Raw genomic sequence first — 13,886 nt, forward strand, 5'->3', positions numbered from 1 at the left:
TTTTAATCAGTAGATAGGCTGATCTCAGGATCGTGTAGTCTACATGTGGTAGTGTCCTTGGGCTTCATTTGAACTGAACCCCAAAGTAAATAGCATTAATAGCTGTGTTCACTGACCTGGCCAAACACAATGCTTGGGTTTAAAAAACATGTGTGATGTAAAAGACACGTCACTGTAATAACAAAGACTTGAGGAAAAAGACAAGATAAGTGTGTGATAGATCCTGTTGTAATCTGTTCCAGTTGCACATTGGTCAATAAATCCTTAAGGTGTTAATGATCTAGTCTGACCACATCCGCCTCCATGTGAGCATGTAGAACAGCAGGAGACAGAGAAAGTGATCTGTGGCATTGGACCACAGCATTGTGTGTATTTGTGGGTTAACTGTGTCTTTGTGACAGCTCTGTCAGTGATATCTCTGTACTGACATGCACATGTCAACCAGCAGTCCCAGTGCACCCAGTGATCACATCTATGTTTACTTTTGTAACACACAGACACACAGACACACAGACACACACACACACACACACACACACACACACACACACACACACACACACAAACTTACGGACGCACAAACACAGAAACACCCTACATGTCAATCATTTTTTCTGGTATTCCCACTCTGCTGTCTCTTGCTTTTTGCTCCTCCATATCCTACCTTCAGCTCCCCATCCCTTCACCCTGTCTTTCATCATTCCATTATTCGTCTTTCTTTTTTAAGAAACTATCTGTTGCTGTGAAAGTGGGGCTTTTTTTTTTCACTCCCATGGGTCTCAATATTTTTTTTTCTCCTCTCCCTTTCCTCTCATTGCTTCTCTGCTCTGCCTCCCACTCACACTCTGCTGTCAGATTAAATAGTAAAGGTGAGGTCTGGAGGAGAAAAAGAGGAAGTTTATTAATTGTGTTAACGCTAATCAGCCGGTCTGCTCTATGCATCTCAGCAGTGACTGTGGTACAGCAAGATGCTCTTAAGGTCTACAGGCCACATACTCATGCACAACTTGTACTCAAACACACTTTTGCATTTTTTGCAATGACATTACTTCTTTAGGATGAGAGTGTAGATTTGTCAGTGAAAGCAGGTGAGTGAAAAAGTTGAAGAGTACAAGGTGATTCAGTGACTGTGCAGTAAAAGGGGATTTCACAATGTATGGAAATCTCAAGATTTCACTCCTGTACCCGTTCCAGAAACACCACTCTCTCTTACTTACCACATAAGATACAAATGAATGCACTCCGGAATAGAAGAGTAAAGTTCATATAATTATTGAATAATTTGTCCATGTTGGAAATATAAAACAGGTTGAAGGTTTGTTTTATCTTGCTACAGTGTTTTGTTGAGCCGTATCTTTACGTTTGTTCTTTATTATGAGACATTTGATACCAGGACATGAATGGCTTAGCTCTGCACATCGATGCCTCTGCCGTCACTTTTTTTGGTGCAAAGATCACATGCACATTTTACTTGTTGGCCAGTAAGGAGGCTTTTTAAACCCAATTATTTCCACTAACCATTCCATTTAAGATACAAAACGATGTTGCATTCAGACAAACTTGTAGAGACTGTTGAAAGCCAGGCTGGATAGACTCTTCTAGACTAAAGGCCAAGCAAAGGTACCTTTATGGGTCTGGCTCCGTCCTAAACAGTCATAAAATGTGTTAAATCTAACCTTGTATTAGGACAATGTTTTCCCCCAAAATCTATTTAAATCTCACTCACGCCATTAGGGGTACAAGGGTTAAAAACAAACTTTTGATTAGGATCGAAATACAGTTTTTAGTCATCAGATTATTTTTTTAATAATCCGTCATCATAATATAATGTTTCTACTCCATGACTGTGAGGCTCTGTTTTCACCTAGTGTTTTTTCCAGGCAGAGAAATGCTGGCTATGTGCTCGAGAGCTGTTTTATGAAGTGTTGTGGAAGAAAAGAACTGCATGTCCGTCTTGTCTCTATGACAACAGTCTGTCGACAACAACCACTGTATGACCGACACTGCTCCGTTGCGTCTTGAGATTGTTTTTACTCCAGCAGGCACGGAGTGTGAGGAGGATTTGGATACAAGACACGATCCATCGGCGGCAAAAGTACAAGGAATATTGTATATTTGAAATCTACTAATAAAAATATTGCCTTTCTGAAAAGTTGAAGGTTTTTCAACTTGAGCACTCGGAGCGACCGTACAAAAAAGGCGGAGCGCTCAGGAAAAAAAACACTAATTGCTGCGCCTTTTTTTTATACGGCGACCCCCTGCTGCTGCAATTGCTCTCTATCATAGAAAAAAAATGGAAAAAAGACGCTGGCGCTCAGAAAAAAAAACGCTAGGTGGACACGGGGCCTGACCGTTTATTTAAAAGCACAACAAATTCACATGCATCTCCATGAAATATGTTTTATATTGCTACAACTCCTATGTGTTTAAAACAAGCAGTCAGATAAGCCTGGGCTCCCTTTAACTAAGACAGTTCCTTTAAAAGTCTGAGTGCAGCAGGCTGTGAAATACAAAGCTGCATCATTTGAAAACCATTCTACCCCTTAGCTAAGTTAATTAACGTTACAAACACAAAACAGACATACACATGTGGTGCATTACAGATCCAATGCACTGAGACAGCATGTTTATCCCATATGAGCTTTTACATTGATGAACAGGCAACACATTCACAACTATGCTTTCATGGATATTTGCATGTCTGTGCATTACTGCACATGATAATGTGCACATACATATTACTGCCAATAGGAAGAGTAACTTTCAGTAAGCATTTCAGCGTCTCAGAGGGCTGGACAGTGTTAGTGTGTCACATTTAAGACTAAAGTCGACCATAGTAGAGGAGGTTTACGTCTAACCCGCCACTTATAATAAAATGCAGTTTGCCCTTTAACTAATACTGACGCAGAATCATAACAAGGATTTCCTGGTCAACTGTTTCTGATTGCAATGACATCATTTACCCTGTCTTTTTCCCAGAAAGCCACCAGTCGACTTTACTCAAACTGCACGAAAGTAATTTCTTCTCTTTTCAGATCCAGAAAAGACTTGTTAGCTGTGCTCATTAGATAGTGGTACATGTCACTGTGGGCCATCCTCAGTGAGGTATGCTAACAAGCTTTTTCTCTTGATGTCCTTTGCAGTCATCTGGAACCAGAACGCAGTGCCCTCAAGAGGAAAGAGTGGGAGAGGAGGAACCAAGAGGTCCAACAGGATGAAGACCTATTCGCAACTGGATTCAACCTGTTTGGAGAACCTTATAAAGTTAGTGCTAATGATTATATTACGATGGTGGCATGTGAATGTGTATGAATGTATTAGTCAGTACTGATGGACACTTTAAATAGCAGCCTCTGCCATGTGCCATCAGTGTGTGAATGTATAGGTGTGACCTGCAATAAACAAGAGATTTGAGTAGTCTGAAGACTAGAAAAGCTATATATACATGATCAAGAACATTTACCATTTACTCAGAAGGATAACAAAATAGTGAATAAATTATTTCTGGAATTATCTTTTTTCCAGGATTTTTGAGCAGATTTTATGTGTTTTTATTCCTAGCGGCAACCTCTGGTGTTGACAAATGCAGCCAATGCAGAAGTGCAAAATCCTGCAGTTCATTGATGGTCCGCTTTAGGCTGGCTGGCTCCAAGAGCCCCGGAAGTCACATACACACCACATTCAAATATGCCTGTTGTGACAGTATAAATACACGTTTACAGGCTGGTACAAAAAATGTAATAGGTCTGATTAGTTATTGTCCTCATGGGCACACACTGCCATTTTTGGCCGATGGCTGACGTCCATTAATATTTACAGTCTTCGGTTTATTCACAATCAGTTTGACAAAAAAACCTGAGGATGCACACTCTGATCGTTACAGTCTATTTTTACCATCATACATGCACATTCAGATTCTTTATTTCTGGACCATTTTCACTGCTGCATCTTCAGAACAGACACTTTGAACCAGTCTGTCTTCAACACTGTGCCTTCTACCTACTTATTTATTCACCCATTTATTCTGTTGTTCTACCTCTACCCCAAACCATTTCAACATATGACACTGTTTCTACTTCATATTTATATTACAAACTGTAATTATATGTATACCATCATTTATACTCCATAACTACTACTACTACAACTACTTCAAAATAGCCATGCCATTTGCTGCTTTTTACACGTTAATTACTCATTTACTATGTTTACATTGGATGTGCACACAGCACTCACAGTGAAATGCAGAAAATCTTTTTTTGTCTATGTTGTTTGTTTTCACATTTGTTGTCATGTGCTCTATTTCATCTGGTACCCGGTCCAATGGAAATGATATGTCTGCATCAGAACAAGAATCAAAGTGAAATATAATTCAGATTGCTGGAGCAGTGATAAGTGACTGACTTTAAAGCACATCTGTATCATATAAAGGGGACAGCGGGCCCCTGTCTCGTATACCCAGCATTTTTGCACAAGGCGCAGGTCTCTTCTTATTTTCACCTGACGTAGTTGTCATTTCCATCCCCAGCGCTCACGTCGTCTAAATAGCAAATTAACTTGTGCCCTCGTTAGTGCTCATGGTGTGTTTGTTTTAAAATAAAGTCTAGTCAGGTTCAAAGCTGGCGCGTTCCTATCCTGAGGAAGCAGAAACTGTCTGCGTCTTAGAGCACCTAAAACCTGATCTTTAAGTCTAAAGTCTGGCGCAGCATGTTCCTGATATTTAGAAGACGTGTAAGAAAGATGATCATACATCAGAGAGCTCACAACGCACTTCCACTGAGCTTATTCCACACAGCCGCTCACTGCTCCACTAACTACATCAGTGCATTTACTGATACAATCAAATCGTGTTTTTAATGCGACTGAGGGCTCGGGGTGGGGGGGACCAACACAAGCTCTCCTCCATGTACACTCACTCTGATGTGAGCATTCTGTCTTTACACACACAGAAACACACACAAGAGCACATACGTTCACACACTCTCATGCAACAGAGAGTTCAATTTATTATAATTGTTATATAGGATGTCCTGCTGTCCAGGGTCTATTATGCACTTGTTAGAAAATTAAGCCAAGGATTCCAGCAGAGAAAATAAGTAAATTATGCCTCATGTGGGAACGCTTTTTGATTGTTTATGAAGTTGTGGGTATGCTTCAGCAAAGTACAGTGTAACATATTTGTGTCCTGTGTGTGTGTGCTGTGTGTTCAGGGGCACAGTGAAAGGAAAGACGTGAAATAAGCTGGCCGGAGCTCGGCCTTTTCAAGATTGTAGACTGAAATCCGCTTTGTAAAAACAACGCACCCGTCTGCAGGTACGCCTGGCTCTGAAAGGGAATGAGAGCTGACCCTCGCCTCGGCTGTGCCTCGCTTAGCCCCCAGACTGCGCAGAGTGCTTTTGACAGCTCACTGTATGCCGTCGAAATAGTGCCCAATATGTTGTTTCTTATGAGCTCTTTCCCAATCTTTCCCCCCAGTTCACTTCTCTAATATTTCGCTTACTGCTGCTAAATCTGACAAACACCTTTGGCGCAATTAATACTTCCTTATGTTGAATTATTTACCACCCTTACAAAAAAAATCTCTCAATGTGCTGCTTTTCTGCATACCATGATTTACCCCAGGACAAAGATCCTCGTTGTAGTTCTCTAAGTGAACTTACTTGACTGCTCATTTAGAGATGATCACATCAGAATAACACAACTTTTAACATTCCCGTTCGCTCATATCTTATTTCTAGTGTCAGTTCCTCCTTTACCTGTGTACATGTATCTATCCTCCGTCCATCACTCTAGTCTCCCTGTTAGCTATTAGCTCATCCCTCTTATAATCTTAAAGAGAGTTATGCTGTTAGCAGCTATTTTGGATGATCTATTCACACACACAGGCACACACACACACACACACAGATACACACACAGGTATTCATCCTCTCTTCTACTGTTTTCCATTTTACCTCTCTATAAAAGTGTTTTCTGTTCCTCTTCAGCCACCAGATCTTTTATTCATGAGCTTGAGATGGAAAAGAGATGGGCTAATTTATTCACCGCTAACTTTGGCTTGCCACCGTGTGTAGTTTGTGTGTTGTGTGTTGTGTGTGTGTGTACACAGAAATTGCATCTGTTCAGATGATTTGAAATCAGTTTTCACCTTTCTTTTATGAATCCTCATAAGTCTTGCATCTCTGCTCTTTTTTTCCTTTTAATGTGTTTTTATGTTTTCCTATGTTATGAAAGTGTAAAAAACGCAGGCTACGTGAAGTGAGGAAGAGCATGGCAGAAAGATTTGAGTAGGGTTTTTTTTTTCTGAGCCACAGAACCACAAGGATGTGACATCTTAAATCTAGAGCAATAATCAATTGTTCACCTTTGATTTTCTTTCAATGATTTTAGAGTTAGCGTCTATGTTTTTAGTCAATGATAACAGTATATCGTTGCTCTTGGCAGGTAAGGCTTGAAATAATAATATTATAGTCTGATTTAACACACTTTTATCACATTGGAGATTTCTGTTCTTTCAATGGTAAATCTTTCTAGTCTTATGACTACTCAAGGTGCTTTTACACCACAGGTCACACCTACACATGCACACACTGATGGTAGAGGTTTCTATGTAAAGTGACCATTAAAAGTAACTAATCTTATAATTTGACGGCGGTGGATGTGCAGCCACATGTCCAATTAACCCCAAATTTCTCCCTCTGCATTGTTGGTGGCGTTTGAATGTGTATGAATAACATTAGTGAATACTGATGGTCAGTCTGTCATTAGTGGGTGTAGGTGTGACCTGCGGTGTAAAAGCGCTTCGAGTAGTCAGAACACTAGAAAGCGCTCTACAAGCTCAAGTCTATTTACCATTTACCATCTTAATGAATTAACAGGTCTTTAATTAATGTGTGAATGAACTGAAAAATAATGAATCCTCTTTTCTCTATACCCCTCCCTGTCTGTTTCTCCCTTTTTCTCTCCTTTTAGACAAATAAAGGTGATGCGTTGGCCAACCGTGTCCAGAACACACTGGGCTCCTACGAAGAAATGAAGGACCTGTTAACCAGCCATTCTAACCAGAGCCACTTGGTTGGAATCCCAAAAAGCACCAACAACCTCCAGACTCCAACCACTTCAACAACAGAGAGACCTGCCCTGGAGTCCCAGCTTTTCACTGAAGAACTAAGAGGACAAACAGGTGGTGGGGGGGGAGCAGAGGACGGTGGAGACAAAGTGATAGGGAATGCGTCTTCCTCATCTTTGACTTCCATGCAACCCCCTACATTGACCACAACATTATCAAGTGTCACAACAGTCCCACATCAGAATTTAAAAAAGTCTCACAGCTCCATGGAGTGGTCAAGGACAGGCCTTGGGCAGACTACCCAAGGAGCAGGCCTTCTTCTGGGGCAGGTCACAGCAGCTACAAGTGGAAGAGGGAAAATGTCCGTGCTAGAAGATCAAAGGCATGAAGAGCTGTTCAGCTCTCTTAAAGATGAACTCGGTCTTAAAGGAGACTCTAGTCCTTCTGGCTCTTCATCATCCTCCACTTCCTCCTCTTCTTCTCAGAGAAGGCACTTTTCCCACCCCTCCAAAACACTTCCTCTCACAGGTAAGTCCTGTACAGAAAATCATGTTTAGCACTCTGATGCATCACTTTTTCTTTTAGCAAGACTCTGTGAGTGTTTGGGAGCTGAAGGGACCAATTTCTGTAATGTGGAATGTGGAATGTTTTTCTATTCTTTTTAAGTTTAGGATCTCAGCTGGTCAACAGTTCATGGTGTCCTTTGTACCTTAAGTTTCATAATGATCTAAACATTTTCAACAAGTGACAAGATGGGACTGCTGGAAGGCCAGTTTATCACCTGGACATGTTATGGATATACTGTATGGTTCAGCTAGTTACCCATGCTATGTCCATGGGTAATGCACAGGAACACATGCATACCCTCAGGGATACAGGATTTTAAAACGGTGCGCTGATAATAAGTCAAATGGTCCATCTCCTATTTAACCCAGAGGAGAGGACGTCCAGGATCTCCAAATGGAAGATCAAATATTAACTTTTTAACCAGTCAGACCTCAGGACAGTTTTCCACTTTGCCTCAGTCTTTTTTTAAATTAGCTTGGACCCAGAGAGAGGTGCTGGTATTTCCCTCTTTGCCTAGAAGAGTTTCAGCCATCATTTGTGAATGCAGCATGGGTTTACAGGTAATGGCTTTTTTTAGAAGTGTTCCTCAGCTCACAAAGTCCACTAAATATCATGTCTTTAAGAAAGGGCATCTAAGGACCAAACGATCATGGCCACCCAATATTGGTTTTGGCCTTTTCCCCTTCATACTCAGAATTCTTCAGATTTTCTGAATCTTTTCATATTAAGCACTGTAGGCGAAGACTCTTCACAATTTAGGGGTCAAAAACATCTCTCTTAAAGTGTTGCACTTTGCCAGCACAGCCTTTCAAAGTGTGGTGAACCCATCTCCATCTTTAGCAAGACTCTGCCTTTTTGGAAGCTCTTTCTTTTATAACCAATCATCCTACTCAATTATGAGATGTTCCATTAGGTGTCTTTTTTGAGCATTTCACAAGTTTTACAGTTTTTCTGTTGTAGCCACTGCCCCAACTTTTGAAAAATGTTGTCAGTATCAGATTTAAAATGGGCATCTGGTTCATGAAAAACAATGAATTTTCTCTGTTTTAACATTTCACAGGATGTCTTTGTGATATTTTCAATCAAATATGGGGTTTCGAAAAATTTTCAAATCATCACAGTCTGTTTTTATTTACATATTATACAACGTTCCAGTTTTTTAAGTAACGTAATGGTGAAATGATAGTATCAGTTAAGATGAAAACTGCTGTAGTAGTTTGAGTCAAGCAGTCTTCAGCAATGATCCAATTTAAACACTTGATACAAAGAAGCTCAAAAACTCTTAGGAAGAATTAAAGGTTGAACATACATTACTACGATATGAATGCATACATTTAGAAAGAGAAAGGGAGAGACAGGCACTGGGTGTCTCAAGTCTCCTGGATTTCAGTTTGCAAAGGCATTACTAAAGTCTGGTCCAAGCCTGATCCTTCCAGAACTGTAAACGTTATCACAGGGAAATCTTTAAACCTACAATTTAAAGTAGAGGGTGTCTGTCTCCCAGACCTTTACCGGTAAATTATTCCTATTATATAGAAGAGGGGTCTGATAATTGAAGGCTCTACCTCCCATACTATAAGAACTTTTAGGTACTACAAGCAGACCCTCATTCTAGAAGCACGACATTCTAGAGTGGTAGGTCTCTGATGAGAACCACCTTTCAGCTGATTTCTGATCCATCAAGTAACACAGTATATGTTGTGAATGGCTCCATCAATCTGAGGAGCAATTTTGACATTCAGCCTAGATAGAGATTTTGATTTCTCAGGGCAGAGCAACATTGGATAATAACATGTGTAACTCGGGTTATTTTGACCTTTTGTTTTGTTTTCTTCCTCTCTTTCTCTTATACAGATGGTGGCAATTTCCGATCCGTCACGATAGATAGTGTCCATTTTAAGTCTTCCACTTACTCTGAAAATGGAGGACATTTTAAATCCTCTCCTTTTGAAATCGAGGCCGGCTCTCAACTCTCGACATCTTCCTCTCCGCTTGCATCCACATCAGTTCTTATGACTCCTGGTCTAACAACTCCCATTTCTGGACTGACTACTCCTACTTTTCCACCTGGTAGTGTTTCTGGGAAGCCCATCGCAGTGCAGCAAAAGCCCACAGCATATGTTCGACCAATGGATGGCCAGGACCAGGCACCTAGTGACTCTCCCCAGCTTAAACCCTCTCTAGGGGCCAAAGAAGGATTTAACAACAGTCAGACTTATGGAGGGAACTCTGGAAATGTGAAGAACAAACTGCCAAAACTGAGTCTCAGCCACACAGGGGAGGTAAGAGAACAAACACTACGACTTTGTATCCATATAAATCTGTTTAGTGATTGATAGAACACTAAAGAATATTTCACAACACAACACAAACTATTTCATGTCATTTTTTATTAGGTCAGATTTAGGGTCAGGAATTTATGACAAAGACATTATGAGGATTGAAAGTTGTTGTTTTTTTTTATCATACTTTATAAATTGAAAGAAAACCAATTCCCATGGAACAAGGTTCCAATACAATGGAAATGTTGATCACTGCTCCAGTAGAAATAATCTAATGTACAACTTATAAATGGTTATACATTTTTTCAGCCAATTCGTCATGTCGGTTGGTGAGAGGAGCCACTCTGATTGGCTGTCAAGCTAAGTAAATCAGTGCTCGAGAAAAAAAAACAGAAGTGACCAAAGCAAGTAAACGACTACAGTCAGGAGGCAACTGTTTATCAGACATTATTCTCGATTGGAAGTATGAGTGTTGAGTGACAGCGGTGTAAAAACGGTCTTCTTGTGTCATAACAACGATTTATATATCCCCATTTTTCTCTGTCCTCGGCCTCTTACAGTGTCCGCTTTTAGGAATGACAGACTACCGCCACTTGCTGGCATGAAGAGTTATTGCCATCAGCTGTAGTCTTTGTGGTGTGTTCAAGTGCAACTTCTTTGGCCAAGACAAAGGCATCATGAGGCGACGCCACAGTCGGCCTTCGTAACTGCTAGTTCTTCGCTGTCTGCTTGGTGTGTTAGGGCCTTAAGGCTGTAGGCTTCTTGCATGTTGAATGAAGTCAGCATTTTTTGGTGTTCAGGGTCACTAAAGTACTGCACTCAGTGTTGTTAAAATACATTATTCCCCCTCTTCATTATCTTCTTTGTTAATCTTCAGCTGTATTCCACTCCCCAAAGATGTCAACCCCCCCAGAGTAGATTACAGAAAGTTCAATCAGGACAGACAAGTGAATGAAGACAATTATTCATTGCAATAGATAACTGGGCAGATAACTTGACAGAAGATCTTTGGCGCCTGGGCTCTATGGGGTGGTTGATGTGTTTGGACAGTGTTAATTCTGAGCAGCAACAAAATAAATCCCCCCCATGGAGTCCAGACACTGGTGGTGGTTGTGATGGTGAAGCTGCTGACTTGTTGAGACCTGATGGGTGAATAATTGATGGATGATTCTGATGATGATTCTGCAAAGACGGGGGATGATGGGGAGGTGGAGGGGCGCACGAAACATCAGAATGAAGGAACTAAAGGCAGAGAGAGAATCATATTTAAAAAGGGGAGCAGAACAATGATAGGCTGACAATAAGGGAGGAACGCCATGCAATTAGTTAGATGAGTACCGCTGATGAGACAGATGATTACCCAATGAATGACAGCAGAAATGTAAGTGAGTGTGCGTGAGAGGGATGAATGAGAGATACACCCGAACGTCAAGTCAAATATATAGTCTTCCTGACTGAACTAACACTACAGCGTCATGTTTGAAGTCATGATGTACTGAGATGTTAGACTGTCATTGAGCTCTAATCTGCTTTTTAAACAGAGGGTTTGACTTTGTTGATACAAACTGAAAGGTAGCCACATTGATTTAAAACTGAATGATAGTTAATCAGAAGTACTTCATAGGTTTCAGAGTGTCAGGCACTTATTGACAACCTTCAGTAAATCAGTCTTGTATTCAACCAGTCCAGACCATGGTACAGTGTTTAATAAACCACGAGTTGACCCAAGCAAAAACATGTAAAGGTCACATATTATCCTCCTTCTCAACCAGTTTAAACAAGTCTCAGAGCTCCCCAAAACATGTGTGTGAAGTTTCTTGTTATAAATCCACTCTGATCCTGTATTTGATCATGCCTATAATTGAAGTGCACCTTTAATACCTTATTTTTTTCGCTTCACTTAAAATTGAATGCAGAAATATGATTGTTTGCTCAAAACAGACAAAAACAGTTCTCCTTCTTCTTCTCCTCATAATTATAGTTATCATTGTTATTACTATTGGTGGTGTTATTAAGTAATTGGTTTACAGTGACACTAAATTATCTGTGTTGTAACAGCAGGGACTGTTAGAAAAAAGAAACAACAACTCTGTCATTTTAAAATATCATACTCATTAATTTAAATGACATATCATGGTCAATACGCACATATTTCGCTCACTGACGGTCATCTAATGAAAAACTCTTTTCAGGTCTCCTTATCACTCTCTCTGACTACAACACTCCAACCCGCTGTCCCTCTACATGTCACTCACTTTGCTTTTTAATGCAGGAGAAGTTCCACCAGACTTGAGTGTGTAAGTGTGTGTAAGTGTGTTTAAGTGTCTGTGTGTTATATAAATATATGTATGGGTGTGTGTGTGTGTGTGTGTGTGTGTGTGTGTGTGTGTGTGTGTGTGTGTGTGTGTGTGTGTGTGTGTGTGTGTGTGTGTGTGTGTGTGTGTGTCAGGTGCATGTGCATGCGTGTGTTCTGTGTAAAACTGGTTGACAGGAAAGTAGTCATCCATATTAAGCACGCCAGCTGTTCCTGTGCTTTGATAGCACTGGTGTGTGTGTGTGTGTGTGTGTGTGTGTGTGTGTGTGTGTGTGTGTGTGTGTGTGTGTGTGTGTGTGTGTGTGTGTGTGTGTGTGTGTGTGTGTGTGTGTGTGTGTGTGTGTGTGTGTGTGTGTGTGTGTGTGTGTGTGTGTGTGTGTGTTAATGAGCCCAAGACGGAGCTTTGAGCATATGGTACCAAGAAGTAGAAAGTACTAGAAACCTGGGGAGACAGAATTAAAATTCACTTCACTTTCAACACTTTCTTATAAATGGTAACTCAAAGAGGAAGTTGATTTATGTGACAGTTTGTTTGCACTTTGTTTCACCCACACATCAGCGGACACACTTTTACTGCTTGCTTGCTTACTGTTGAGTTTTCACTTCTAAAATGTGTTGCGGTAAGAGTTTTTTGGAAGGAAAAGGTAAACTCTGAGCAGAGTGGGTTGGAGTAAGGGAGGCTTCAGAGGGATAAAATGAGAGACTGATAATTAGGAATGGAGGAGGTGGAAGCGAGAGGGAGTAAGCAGGGATAGAGGAAGACTATGACTGGCTGACTACAGCACCTTATCGTTGTATTCGCTCTGGATAGATTCGTTTTAGATCCTTTTTTTATGGTATGGTGTTTCTCAGTGTCGAAGTAGAAAGAACTCCCAGGTGGACTAGTGGGTTGTGAAAGATAATAGGAAGTGCACATGATTTTCACAGAGTTTCTCCACAACCTACGTTTATGGGTATGTCAGTAGATGCTAGGCTCACAATTAAACAGACTAACTGTTTCCCCCAGGGAATCAGGGTTCAAAATCAGAGCCAAACAATTGCCAAAAGCGGTTAAAAGTCGACTTGGAAAATATCATGATCAGCATCACTTGCCCTGACATACGTTCATTGATGTATTTTCTTTTGCATCCACTCTGCACACAGTCTTCTCATCTTATTCCAAAAAAACCCCTCAAATGTACAGTCCACTTTTTAAGAGGACTAGATGAAGCGAACATGAAGCCTGCAGACATAGAAGCTGCAGTAAATAACTTTGAATGTTGTGCCCTTGTCTCGTCTGATTGTGAAACTTAAATAAGGGTGAGTTTGTTCATTTGAACAATGAGGGAGACTTACGACTTGGAGTTGTTATGGTTTTAACTCAAGTGTTCGGTGGGAAGACTAGATAGCTTCTTTCAATGGGAGTAATAGAGACCTGGAAGACACTTTACACTTTACTCTTTCAATGTGTCAACTAAGGGTTTAGACATAGAAGGTAGCAGTTGTAGTCCTAATGTGTACTGTATGGCAACAACTCAAAATGAGGCTGCATGATTTTAACTGAAGGAGCACATTTTAAGAACACTTAAAAAGCTTTTCACTGAGGAAGCAGATATCGATAGGCCCAAATAAGGATGCTAATCTATTAGGAGAAACAATATACATTTTTTTAATC

The 13,886-nt window shown here is 40.6% G+C and overlaps 1 protein-coding gene across 1 annotated transcript in view; it reads left to right on the top strand.

The window, feature by feature from the left end:
• Nucleotides 1–13,886, top strand: part of aff2 (AF4/FMR2 family, member 2) — a 99,251-nt gene that overhangs the window by 23,051 nt on the left and 62,314 nt on the right. Inside the window, exons 2-4 of the mRNA XM_065958606.1 lie at nt 3,144–3,264; nt 6,973–7,597; nt 9,491–9,918. Of these exons, the coding sequence (XP_065814678.1) occupies nt 3,144–3,264; nt 6,973–7,597; nt 9,491–9,918 (1,174 nt within the window). The remainder of the gene's footprint in view (nt 1–3,143; nt 3,265–6,972; nt 7,598–9,490; nt 9,919–13,886) is intronic.

This window comes from Labrus bergylta, chromosome 9 (genome assembly GCF_963930695.1).
Source record: "Labrus bergylta chromosome 9, fLabBer1.1, whole genome shotgun sequence".
Taxonomy (NCBI): domain Eukaryota; kingdom Metazoa; phylum Chordata; class Actinopteri; order Labriformes; family Labridae; genus Labrus; species Labrus bergylta.